Source organism: Ornithodoros turicata, chromosome 6 (genome assembly GCF_037126465.1).
Source record: "Ornithodoros turicata isolate Travis chromosome 6, ASM3712646v1, whole genome shotgun sequence".
NCBI classification, from domain to species: domain Eukaryota; kingdom Metazoa; phylum Arthropoda; class Arachnida; order Ixodida; family Argasidae; genus Ornithodoros; species Ornithodoros turicata.
The window spans coordinates 59,234,592-59,248,519 of NC_088206.1; the positions used below are offsets into that span (position 1 = coordinate 59,234,592).

At 44.6% G+C, this 13,928-nt stretch overlaps 1 protein-coding gene across 5 annotated transcripts in view; it reads left to right on the forward strand.

Moving 5' to 3' along the window:
• Positions 1-13,928, forward strand: part of LOC135396823 (L-asparaginase-like) — a 46,377-nt gene that overhangs the window by 17,379 nt on the left and 15,070 nt on the right. For 4 of the 5 annotated variants that reach the window (XM_064628019.1, XM_064628020.1, XM_064628021.1 and 1 more), the window contains exons 12-16: positions 2,038-2,285; positions 7,635-7,734; positions 9,673-9,861; positions 10,383-12,923; positions 13,598-13,745. In XM_064628019.1, the coding sequence (XP_064484089.1) occupies positions 2,038-2,285; positions 7,635-7,734; positions 9,673-9,861; positions 10,383-10,580 (735 nt within the window). In that variant the 3' untranslated portion in view covers positions 10,581-12,923; positions 13,598-13,745. The remainder of the gene's footprint in view (positions 1-2,037; positions 2,286-7,634; positions 7,735-9,672; positions 9,862-10,382; positions 12,924-13,597; positions 13,746-13,928) is intronic. The other variant, XM_064628023.1, reaches the window with a different exon arrangement.

The following is a 13,928-nucleotide window of genomic DNA, read 5'->3' on the forward strand; positions in this document are numbered from 1 at the left end:
TGACCCTTACAGTGCTGCAGCACAGGAATGATGCGCGGTGCTTTGCATAAAATCCTCGTTATCGATGAAAGGTTGACAATGTCAGATAGGTTCTTTTTACTATAATTCTATTCCAACACACCGGTGTACACAACATTTGTGTAGAGTGCACACAAGCACATGAGCTTCAGCAGCTCCATATGCGACACAATTCAAATATGCAACTAGACGTTGTGAGGCACGAGGTTGTGCTTGTTCCTCTATGTTTATCTGCCTCCACACACACCTCCTAATGTTCCATATACGCTTCACACAATTGGTGAACCTTCCCCTTGAAGGGCTTGCTCACCTAAAGCAATGTTGTAAGTAAGTTGCAAGACCAGTGTTGGTCTTCCTGGTTTCAGTGCTGTGCTGATACAGGGGAGCGTAAGATTCTTGCAAATTGTCACATTTCGATGGCCATGGAAACTGCCGAACACCAGGAGTGTGAGCGCCAGCGGAAGAGCAATTCTCACTGTCTCAACGGGTGCATTACTACACCTACCAGTATATTATGTTATTAATAATTTGTTAAAAAACACGAGGAGACGCTAAACAAGCTAAATTATTAGTTTTGTAAGTTCATTGTGTGGGCAAGTTAAATTATTTGTAAGCTCAGAAGCTTAAAACTTACATCATTCAAGCACCATTGTTGTATTGAAGCACCTTGTCAATATGAGCGGCCTCAAGGTTCTCGCATGCAGAGCGAACTGCAGCTGAGACGCGACAGCGAAGGTATTCTGCATATCGTGCGTAGTTCCAAAAGGAGTGGTCCCCCATAGGCTGCAATGTATTTTCGAGAGGGAAGGTCAGTTCCCAGCCCATGCATGTTCAAATGGGTGGGCTCCATCCGCTCCACACCTCAGACAGCAGTGACAGTATGCTTCCCGTCGCATGTTTGCTGTTGTTTTATGTCCGGTTAAAACAATAAAATTATATTTACGTGACCGATGTAAGTTTTAAAGGGGCACTAAAATGCAAAAACAAGTTCACTTCAAATCACGTTCCACGCTATGTTAATTTCGTACTTGTTATCATAATTCAAAACTTTGTTTCTGTTACGAAGCTACAATCAAAAATATACGGGACTCTTTCTTGCTTCGGCGCTAAGCGGTGAACGACGGCGAAAAACATAGTGCGCGTTGCGAAGCCGACTGGTGTCGCTGTCCGAAGGACGTGAAAATAAATGTTGTCAGTGGAACATTTGCGTGAACGGTTGTAGGCTACAATTCAGTGAGTTGGTATTGAAAAATGAAACAGTGCGCATCATACCGCGCATATACAGAACACTACGATCGGACCCGTTCCAATTCCACACGGCCACGATAGGTAAGCGCGCGCTTGTCCTGCTGTCTCATTGGATGCCGCCAATCGTCGCTTCCTCTGGATCCCATTCGTTGCCGCCAAAGACGGCTGTGTTTTCACTGCGTTTTTCTTCTGAATGGTAGCGCTGTGTGAACTAATTTTGCTTGTATTATACTAATTGAAACACGACTTTCATTTGAGAGCAAGTTGTTTTTGCATTTTAGTGCCCCTTGAAGCTTCTGAGCTTAACGATAATTTAGCTTGTTTAAACACTGAATTTAAATACTGAATTTGTGAACCTTATAATTTAGCTTGTTTAGTGTCTCCTTGTGTTTTGCAACAGATTATTAATAATACAATTATACTGATAAATGTAGTAAGGCGACAGTTGAGAAAGTGTGAACTGCTCTTCCGCTGGTGCTCACACTCCTTGTGTTTGGCAGTTTCCGTGGCCATCCAAACGTGACGATTTGCAAAAATCTTACGCTCTCCTGTACCAGCACAGCAGTGAAACCAGGAATACCAAAATTGGTCTTGCAACTGCTACATGCTTCGGTGAGCAAGCGCTTCGAGGAGAAGGTTCCCCCGATTGTGTGAAGTGCATATGGAGTCGCTGAAGCCTCCATCCTGGCCAGCATAATCCGATGCACCTATGGTTCCTTAGTGCTTTAACAAAAAGCCGTAGCTCTTCGAACATGCGTCCACTTCATGCAGGGTGCCTACCTGTCGGCATGTGACTACGATTTCCGCACACCTCTCCACATAGCAGCGTCCGAGGGAAACGTGCAGGTCGTGGAGTACTTGCTGCGGAAAGGAGCCAGCGTGCACATGCGGGACCGTGATCATAACACGCCCCTTATGAGTGCCGTGATCTGGGACCAGCACGAGGTCATCAAGCTCCTAACTAAAGCTGGAGCGCACATTAGTCTTACCCCCACACAGCTTGGTGATGCGCTCTGCACGTGAGTCCTGTCAGTTGTGACCTTAAATTGACCTGTAAATGTGAGAGGGACTGTAGCCCACGTACGAGGGGGGACCCAAAAGAAACCGGAATTGTCCTCGGGAGGGCGGGTTCCTTGTAATACAGGCTTCCACCATTTGCTGACAATTTTACGAACTGTTTTGCATCAGTTCACCTGATGTTCATCAATTCAGTGAATTCCATTTTTAGGCCCCTTCAATGCGTTTGCCTATTTCATGATGGCTGATTTGCACGAACAATGTGCGGCAGTGAAATTTTGTTTCCTGTTGGGCAAAAGCGCGTCAGAAATGGCAGTTATGCTACAGATGGCTTACAAGGAGGCTGCTTTGAGCGAAACACAGGTGTACGAATGGGTTTCTCGCAGGGTGTCGAACCGCACAAAATACGGGTACGGTTCGGGTTCGGGTTCGCGTTGTTTTGATTTCGTTCCGGTTCGGTTCCGGTTCGGCCACGCCAAGAATTGAACCAGTTCGCAAACCGGTTCAACGCTTCCGTTTTATATGATCCATAAAACTGCTTTTATCAGGAAATGCGTGGCTAATAGCTTACTGCTGTTGTCTGCATTGACGTCTCTAGCGGTGAGGTAGCCCTTTAGCGAGAGAAATGAGGAATGGATGAACACTTATTGCAAATAGAGTCCACGCTGTTGAAGCGGTGTAGTCCTGCTACTTTCTGTTCCCAAAATCTCTTTTTTCACACGCACAGTGCCAGCAAGATACACTTAAAGGAAGCCTAATAAGATGGACAGCGTAACATAGACGACAGTACTAGCCGGCACACTGCCTTCGCAATGTGAATCGATCTGAAACCGTACTGAAGCATGTCGAAAATAAGCCTGCCAGCCTTACTCTGTCCGAGCTCACAGCAGTGTACTAGTTAATCCACAACACAAAGGCAATATGTCACGACACAACTGCACTACCAATAAGCAGAACCACATTTACTTTTCAAGCCACGACCAATCAAACAGGCACCGTTCTGCGTACGCTCCTTCTCCACTTCTCATGTTTCTGACTTGTTTAATTTGTACTGCTCACGTGTAAAGGGAAATCTTGGGCGCTTATTTGATCGCATATTCGTCCTGTAGAGCTACATAACTGGCCTACTCCATTCCTGTTTCATTCGTCCGTGCGGCACCTCGTCTCTGAAGAGTAGATGCCGCACCGCGTGCGTGGGGCGCTAGCCGCGGCGCTCACAAGGACAACTGCGCTTCAACATGTTAAAAAGACGCTGAAAGTATACTTACTATACGTCGTCGTCTCACTGCTAGGTGAAAATTTCTGAAATCCATGATATAGGCGCGTGATGATGATACCAATGTGTCTTCGTTCGGGGATAGAGAGGAACTCTTATACTGACTTCTTTTATGTCCGAACCGTTTTGTTGCGAACCGGTTACCGCTATTATTTTTTACGGTTCTGCTCCGGTTCGGGTTCAACAGTGTCATGAAAATTTCGGTTCGGGTTCGGGTTCGGTTCCGGCAAAAATAACGGTTCGGGTACGGTTTTCGGTTCGGGTTCGGGTTCGGTTCGACACCCTGGTTTCTCGATTTAAACGAGGCGAAATGTCTATTGACGATCAACCTCATTCCGAATGGCCTTTGCCAAGCCGCACTGAAGAAAATGTCGACAGAATTCGTCAAGCCCTCTTGCAAGACCGCCGTAGGGCCATTTATGAGCTTGTGGAGTTGACAGGGGTGTCGTGGAGCTCATGTCAGCAAATTTTTTCGAACGATTTGCACATGAAAGATGTTTCAGCGAAATTTGTGCCTCGACTGCTCACGCCCGAACAGAGAGAGAATCGCATGGCTGCGTGCTGTGCGTTAAAGGACTAGATGGAGACGGACCCCGACTTTCTTTCTAAAATCGTAACAGGAGACGAATCTTGGAGCTACGGTTACGACCCCGAAATGAAACACCATTCTAGCCCATGGAAAACAGCGAGTTCCCCACGACCCAAGAAAGCACGACAAGTGAAGTCGCACGTCAAGACTATTGTGATCTGTTTCTTTGACGTGAGGGGGCTTCTGCACTCAGAATTTGTTCCGCCGGGTCAAACAGTAAACCAAAGCTTTTATTTGGAAGTTTTAAGAAGGTTGCGCCACGATCTGCGGAAGAAACGTCCCCAGTTGTGGCAGTCAGATGACCGGTTCTTTGACCATGATAACACACCTGCCCACACAGCGCTGAGTGTTCAGCAGTTTTTGACCAAAAATGGCGTAACCCGTGTGCCCCACCCTGCCTACTCACCTGATCTCACCCCCTGTGACTTCTTTCTGTTCCCCCGGATGAAGAAAGTCTTCAAACCGAAACTTTTGCCGATGTCGAAGAAGTGAAACAGAAAACGGCACAAGCACTAAAAAGCATCAACGTCGACGAGTTCCAAAACTGTTTTGAGCAGTGGAAAAAACGTCTGGACAGGTGCATTGCATCAAAGGGAGAATACTTTGAAGGTGTTTGAAGTTAGAGCATGCTACAATAAAAACACAATCTTTTAGAAAATAATTCCGGTTTCTTTTGGGTCCCCCTCATACAAGTTGGTTCCAAAGCTGTGGCGACAATTTATGTCTTGTTGATGATTGAAGATTGTTCCAAAGATTCATGCAAAGTACTCAAGTAATTTCTGCACGCTTGAGAAACTGCTTGAGGAATATGTGAGGAGGGGACATAGAAAGCGTGCAGATTTGTTAAAATGTCTTACTTGAAAAACTTCTTTGCAAGTCTGATTTTGTGTGTGTGTGTGTGACAGTAACGTCGTGGAATTCACGATGTATTCACACGAACGACATCCTCATGGAATATTCTAGTGGAAGAAAAAGCGAAAACGCTGCTCACAGAGCCGAAGGTCCGTCCTGTGTTATGTTGAGCATTCACACGGTGCGGAATATCGGGAGTGGCGTACTGCGCATTTAGCAGATGACACCGTCAGCGTGTTCTCCTGTAGTCTGCAACGGAATATCTTGTGGCTGTGTAGCAGGATATTCCCCACGGTTAGCAGTGTACGTGAAAACACGACGTTGAGCACTCGCGCTCAAGTGACAGCAGAAAGCTATGATACTTTTTGCATCTTCCGTTTCTGGGGGAATGTTGCTCGTGTGAATACACGGTCAGTAGTGTAGCCAGAAGAATATTTTAGAAGGGTTCCACAGGAACTTTACACGAGGGAGAATTTGACCCTTTTTTTCCCCCTCTCTCAATTGCACTACCAAAGATACGATTTTTTATGTGTGTGTCTGTGTGTGTGGTTTTAAAAACCTCTGAAACTCTTCCGCTGTCTATGCCACTGATTGAGTTAATGAGCGAGGAATATAGCCGTATTGTGGTGCTCCACAGGTTGCATCCTGCCCACAGTGGGCATACTGTCTTTCTGGATGACCCGCAGATAAACTGCTTTAGCTAAGTTGGTTGGACTTGGCACCATGTTCATAGTGGCTTCTAGTCCAGCTGAAAATTTTCATTCTGTGAAGGATATGTTCCTGAGAGTGCCTTGCGCTCTCCAGAGGGACCAGGTGAATACCTCATACAGTAAACCCCCGTTAACTCGAAGCCGTAAAAAACTGAAAAATTCGAGATAAGCGGGGTTTTGAGGTATGCAAAATTCTGAAATTTTTTATGTAACAGTCATAAATTGTTAGACTTATACATTTCAGTAAACATACTACACAAAACTACTGCTTGAACACGAGAAAAAAAGTCAATCACTTGGCGTTGAAAAACGTCGTGACGGATGCTTGATGTTGAAAACTTTTGTTCCAGTGTCAACGCTTTGCACCGCCTTGGCTGTGCTATCTTTGTAATGATTCGGGCACTCAGGCTGTCAGAAGGTTCCCAAAAACAAATAGCGGAACATAATGGCAATTGACACTGACTTACATGACACCGTGAGCGGAAACGAAAGCAACGAAAGCACCGAAGGAAATGACGAACATGTGACGCTCGCGAGTGAACTTTGTAGCCAACTTTCTGGCCATCGTTGCGATCGCTCCATGCAACAACATGGCAATACCGGCCAACACCAGCTAGATAGAGAAAGCCTGTGCATTGCCTCCTCTCCCTCTTTAAGAGTTAGAATTCGTCTGCTACTGCGATTCACCGTTCTGCGAATTCCAGAACCTGCAAATGATTGCAGCTCACCTGGAACCTGCAGACCTAAATATTTAGACAAAAAGTGCAAGACGCTTTCCAGAAAACCAGTTTTGAGAAAGATTGAGACCGTTTTGCGCTTTATTTCCAAGTTTTCACATTTAGTACGTGGGGACGTTCAATCACAACTTGCAGACGACGGCGGTTCTTCTCCATGGCCAGCCTGTGCATTGCCTCCTCTCCCTCTTTAAGAGTTAGAATTCGTCTGCTACTGCGATTCACCATTCTGCGAATTCCAGAACCTGCAAATGATTGCTGCAGACCTAAATATTTAGACAAAAAGTGCAAGACACTTTCCAGAAAACCAGTTTTGAGAAAGATTGAGACCGTTTTACGCTTCATTTCCAAGTTTTCGCATTTAGTATGTGGGGACGTTCAATCACAACTTGCAGACGACAGCGGTTCTTCTCCATGGCCACGACCGCTGAAAGCACGTTCGTGATTGGCTACGGCCGTTGAGAACACGATCCTGATTGGCTGACTCTTAATTGTTATGTCACGTCGATGAGCGTGCAGGCTTTCTGTATCTAGGTGGTGTTGATACCGGCCATCCCCCTCTCCATGCAGAATGAGTAGGCGGGACAACCAAACTCCGCTCCGCTGCGCATCTGATACAACAGTAGAAAATAACTTTGGCGAATGCCATCGCGGGGCTGCCGTGCGATGATTACTCACATTTTCGAAATTTTACTGATAAGACTTTGAGATATCCGAAGTTTGTCTCGAAAACCTTTCGATATAAGCGGTGATAAATGCATGGTAAGTATAAGAGATAATTCTGCGATGCAAGAAACCTTTGAACTCACTGATTTTTCGAGATATCTGAGTTTGAGTTAACGAGGTTCTACTGTAGTGGACATAGAACAGCTAAATCTACAAAGTACTCGCCAAAGCTGAACCAGCCAGCTGCTCCTTGCAATCTGATTTTCCGTGCAGAACCTCGTCTCAACTGACGTTCTTGCCGTGGGCTCTTGTGTGGGAGCAGGGAAAACTTGGTAGAGAAGGTAGAAGAAGGTGTAGATTTGTCTGGTACCTTTAGAGAGAATTAGAATAAAATAATTGACTTTTAAGACATTTTCAACATGATGGTTCCTGTCCCACAAACAGCTTTCTGCAGCCCACTGTGCTTTTAGTCTAGTAATGTTGTGTCCTCTGGTGCGCACTCCTTAACATTGTGACATTTGCAGCGCTGCAAGGAACGGAAACGTCAAACGGTTGCAGTCGTTCCTGCTGGCCGGTGCAAGCCTACTAGAAACGGACGCAACAAAGAGGACTTGCATGCATGTAGTATGTATGAAAATGTAACAATCTGTGAAGTCTGATCCTTCTCCCTGAAAGTCTGACCCTTCCACCAGTTCTCCTGACGCTTTAACTGAGAGACAGGGCCACCTCATTAGAACTGAAAATTATGTCACAGGGCAACCTACACCTCGCTCGTACTCGAATGGGCTTCTGTGGAGATGTGCAAGGGGACTCAAACATCCTGTTGCAAGACTTCACTGCATGTGCTACAGATCGGTTAACTGTTCTTGTGTGGAAATGAGTTACATTTGTTGTAGATTGCACATCAGCAACAAAAAAAAAAAAGAAGGAAAATGAAGGGACTTGCACTGTTACTTTGAAGGAAAAAGCTTGCTCTCCAAGCATCGATTTATAAGCTTTCATTTCTACGGGTAGTAGATTTCCTAATTTAGCGAGTCCCTTCATATTTTGCCAACATGAGCGGTATACAACGTGTCCCAGCTAAGTGAATACAGAATTTTAAAAATTTGGTTCCCTGATATCATTGTTGTTTCCAGAACAAAAATTCATTCAATAGGTTGTCCGCAAAAAATTTGTGAAGGAAAACCATTTTTTTCTTTATTTTGTTCATTGCGCATCTTCAGAGATTCGTCTTCCCTTCACAACCAATGTGAGAGGGTGAAGGAGTACAGTACCGTCTTATGCGTCTAAGATGAGGATGTGGAAACAAAACAAATGCAAATATATCAGGTGACGCTATCAGAACTGCCCTTATCTTTGGTTGCATTTTGTGTTTTCCCTAATCTCTTTCCAGGACACAAGAGGAGATAGTGTGCTTTTTCACCCTCTCACATTGGGGGTGAAGGGAAGACGCATCTCTGAAGATGCGCAATGAATAAAATAAAGAAAAAAATTGTTTTCCTTCACAAATTTTTTTGTGGACTACCTATGAAATGGATTTTTGTTCTGAAAACGGCAGCGGTATCAGGTGACCGAAGGGACCAGATGTTCTCATTGGGCAACCTCGTAGCTTTTATAATCAAAAAGTTAATTGTCGAAAGTTAATTAAGACATTGCCTTAGGAGTTTACTGGCCATCCTAAGGAGTGCCCTTCAGCATATACTATACTGCAATTGATTTCATATCCTAAAAAGTGATATATCTATTATTTTAAATTCTGTATGTAAACTCTGCTTGTAAAAATTCTGTTTGGCATTATTAATAGAGCTTGAAGTTTTAGGGTTTAACCCAATTCTTCCCCAAATTTGCACCCGGCCTCTTTAGGGTGAAACCCAATTTTTAGCTGGCAAATCGCCCTCACTGAGACATCTGTAGGAATGCACACTAACTTGTTTGGCAGCAACCGCAGTTACATCACCATTTGTACTGAACCAGTTCAGTTAGCTTGAGTAATTGAGCCCGATTTCTCCCTGAATTTAGCGTACACGAAGTTTTTCCACCCAAACTTGCATGAATTTAGAGCACATGTTTATTTACCCGATTTTTACTCCCCAAATTTAGAAAAGAAAATTCGCAAAAATTTCATTATTAATCATTGAAATCCATTCGATTTGAAAATCCCGGGCAGAGAGATGACATGAGGGCATCCTCAGGCCAACGAAATATGTACAACTCCGGAGATACATCAGTTTAGAGGGAAAGGGCTCCCAGGAGAGTTGTTTGGAGTCAGACGCTCATGGCAGACATATTTATTCCAATTACGCTGTCTGGCGAACTCTCCCTTTATGTTGCTGCAACGCCACGTCTACATCATGTGACCAACATCCATTACTGCATGCACTTCTGCATATGGTGGCCGCATAGTTATGTTGGTCTGGCCCTCTAAAGTAACCTCTATGTGCCACGAGATCAATGACAGTGATGGGCCAGGGTAGCTGTGCTGGTACATGTTAATCTTAGCGATCAGCTCGCAAGTAGCGGGGACAGGAAGGTTGATGGATTGATTGATTGATTTCGTGTTAGTGTCACGAAGGAACTGTGGCCATGAGCAGCGTACGGACGTGGAAAGATAGGGAGAGGACAGCAGGAAGGAGAGGGAGACAAGGGGATTCGTGTACACCCTGTGCCGAATTAGGGGGAAATGTGCAGACGTTCGTCTGGAGAGCCTGCCAGACAGGAAGATGGTGTAGACAAGACACCAGCGGTGGACAAGTGAGCGATATGTCTTGTCTGCCTCATCTTTCTGTCCGTGTTGCTTGCTGCACCAATTGCTACGGTTACCATGACATTAGTAATTGATGGTTGGTGATTTCAGTTCCGAAGTTGTTGTAACCATGATGCCCGTTGTGGCTGGCTGGCTATAAAATCGCTGTGGGTGTTGCTTTAAATGCTTCCTGCATTTGCCGGCTCCCACGGTCTGTGAAAGTGATCGTGGTGGGTGCTGTTTTTGCCTGCTCTGACATGCTGGGGCAGGTGTGGTCTTGCGAGACAAGGGGTGGAGTGAGATGGAGGGGTGGAGTGAGTGGTGGAGGAATCTCGAGGGATAGCTGTTTGATGCTTCCTGTAGTGATGCCTTGCATGTAATTAGTGCTGCATGAAAGTGTGCCCTTATTTGCAGTAGGAAGGTCACAGTTAGATATCCTCTTACTTCCAACTCCCTTTTCCTCCAGTGTAATTTGAAGTAACATTTCAAAACTCTTTTTCTTCTACTTTCATAACTCTCTCCTCCCAAGGCATGCGAAGCCAACCAAGAAAACGTTCTGCGATTCCTACTAGACTCTGGAATCCATGTGCAGTCAAAGGACCTTTATGGACATACACCAAAAGAAGTTGCTGAACTGCTGAGTCATCAGCATCTTGCATCCCTCATAGACAGTACATATGTGAGCTCGAGCAGCTCGAGCAGCGTGAATTCATCTTACTCGCCATGAATCTTTCGTAGAACATGCTTCCTTTGCTTTCACAGACTGCTTTATTTGCTCCTAAGCCCCACTAACGGGAATGTGGTGAAAGAGCACGGGACAAAGGCGCAGTGCGTGTGCATCGTCTCGCTGCTTCGACCAAGTTGACTATGAATGTTGAAGACTGTGTTAAATGCACACTTGTTTTTACCTTGCAACACTGCGAAAACCTGCTCACACAACTGAAGATCAAAGCATGCTGTGTGAGCAGCATACTTTACGGTCTACTTAGATTACAATATTCAAACTGTTCCCTGCTGAAGTCAACCATGTTGGAAGGTGCAGGGAACAATGGGTGACAGAGCTCCGTGGGAAACCTGTACGAGGTTGGGATTCACGTTACAGAGGCAGTGCTGGCTGTGGAAGTTGTTGGGTCCTGCACAGCCTACAGGTTATGCCCCCCCCCCCCCCCCCCTTGGTGGGGCCCAGACCCTCTAAAGTATAGCCGCCGCAACCCCCCCCCCCCATCACTAGCCATCTTTCATGCCATCTCGGCATACTACTTGTGTTCATTGTTGCTTCACAGTCTCTTTCAGTGAAGGCTCATTGGCTTTTGTACGGTATCAATTTCGTCAATCTACCTCACGGAACAAGAATTCGGGGGACAACTCTGATTGAACGGTTTTGTGTGCAGCTCACTAAAATCTCAAAGCAAGAAGTGTCCCACATCGGTTGGTGTGACTGATGCTTCTGCAATGTTTTGTAACGGTACGGATAATGCTGAACGTCATCTTGTTTTTTTTATTACTGTCTGTTTTTATGTAATGCAGCTACAACTTCTCATGTTGTATTTGACTGTCATCTTTGTGCCATACTATTTTGTTCCTAAAGAGCAATGCTTCATTAAGCTCACTCAGGATAATTGCATTTCAACTGAGTTTAGAAGCACCTTTTAATTTTCACCAAGATTTCAGCTCTTGCATACTACGCATGCAGGAGCAGTTCTCATTTTTGATTGTTTCATATTCAAGCATAACCTCATTTTGCTTACAAGTTAAATTGTTTGCATTAGTCAGTCAATTCCACGAAAATGAATTCGAAAGGTGTTATATAAACTAGATAGCCACAACATGAATGTGGGAATGTTCAGATTCGGGTACAGCGTAGTTATGCTGTTACTTCAGTGCCATCTGTCAGTCTACCTTTGCAGCATAGCATTTAGTTAGGTGTCTTTTTCGGTGGCTACGAAGCTATAATTTATTTGATCTTTTGTTAGGCTTGTTTTTTCAGTACATGATGCATTGTTAAAAGGGCACTAAAGTGTAAGAATTGCTCCTCACAGAATGAAGGATGATGTTACCTAGACAGCAAAAGGAAGCAGGGAGTCATCCGTTGCACCGTTCGGGATTTACGAGAGAAAGAACCTGTATGCTTTCCCTTTCCTTCTCGAGAAGGCAAACAATGCAGAGCACACTCTCATTGGTCTCAGCAAATTCAACAACAGTGCAATGGATGAATCCTGTTCCTTTTATGTTAAGGTAACTGCAGCTTTCATTCTGCGAGAAGAAATTTTTGCACTTTAGTGCCTCTTTAATAAAGCCGTACGTTGTACAGGTCATGAAACTTTGTAATGTTGCAGTCATGGAAAGCTGAGTTTTTTGCTGCAAAGCACAGAGATCTGCTGTTTTTCTGTTGAATGTTTACAGCTGAGAAATTGTATAACTTATTTTGTTATGCGTCTGAGACACACTTTATTGAAAAAAAGCTGTGTGATGGAATGGACTCGGATCCATTCCAGTTTTTTGTTTAGCAGCTTCCGTGATGGCTGTGTATTTTTCTATGCTGTGATCTGCGAAGTACATCATGTGAAGGGTTGAGTATGTGACATTTTAGCAGCCTGATTTTAAATGAGAATAATGCCACATTTACTCTGGTACGTGTACCCCAGATGTAAATCGTGGTAGATGAAAGTGCCACAGTATGTAGAGGATGTGTACAGGAATTAATCTTGATTTTTATCTTGAACAGAGGGATGCTATCAATTGCAATACCTTCTGTAGTGATGCCAGTGACTTTTGCAGTAGCAGGATGTCTGCACATTAACCTTCTGTTTGTTTCTTGTAATGAAGTTTCGTTGTAATTTAAGCACATACTGTCCACTGTTAGCCTGCTGAAATCGCATAGGTTCAGCATTTTACCTAAAGTGACAGTAGTTAGCCCTACAGTTGCGGCACAATATTTTGATGTCCATCGGCAAAACAATAAAGCTGAGACGAATGCCCATTTGTGTGCACTGTCTTTCTGCCACGGCTACTGATTCCCTGCAGCAGCAGTCATATGCGACCATCGAAGCTCCCTGGGTGGCCTGGTCACGTATGCTTTCAGTTCAATAAGCTTTCTTTTTCTCATCGATAATAAAATTGAGGAATATCCGCTTCCAAAGTTTGTGGAGCTTACGTTGTAGCTTCCGTAAAAACGTAGCCTGACAAAAACAACCTGGCGTCCTCTCTAGTCTAACCGCTCGACTGTGTCGGTGCGAGCCCCATTTTTAACCGCAAAACAGGAAAGGAACTTTCATCGATGAAAAACCTGTCATAAACATAATTTTACTGCGCTACACCATCGCAGCTGTCGCAAACAGGGACGCCCTAGCAACACACGAAATCGAATATTCTTCGCGAAATACGATTGTTCAATGCTTCCTTATTGCCTTCTAGAACCCACAAAGTCAGTTTTTGACATAATTCCATTGTTTTCTTCCAAGCCTGGAAGTCGCCAGACAACGACGCAGTTGCATTTTTTTTTTGCTTGTTCTTTTTATTGCCATCTGCGGGAAAATTCCTGCGTAGTGCCATGACGTCATGGACGGAAGCTCTTTCTGGCCCTTTCTAGAAGCGTTGTGAACAGTCTTCCGCATATGTTTACTGTCCTAAATTCTATAGCGTTCTTCTCATTAGACTTTCATTAGGTAGACCGCCTTGAAATGGATAAGTAAATATTACTCTGGCAACCTATTAATATATATTTCTGGATCTTTCTAAATATAGATTTTGTAATGATGCACTACATTGTCTCTTTCTGCGGATGAACACAACAAGGGCGCGCGCCACTATAAAATGCCCTGCTGACGTCGTCACTACGGGACTTTTCGCAGCAGCGTTCGTTCGTCCGGGGTGACGGCGTTTCTGCGATAAGGTAAGCACTCTTCGCCCTACATTCGTCTTGCTTCTCGTTGAGCGTGATGGTAAACGCCGTCGAAGTATCCTGCTTCAATACCGAAGAACTTCAGAAGATAGTAAACACTTCATGGCAAAAGCGGTATCGAAGTAATGGTGACCTTCGACGCAACATCCTCATCCGTGCCACGTATGTTCGCGC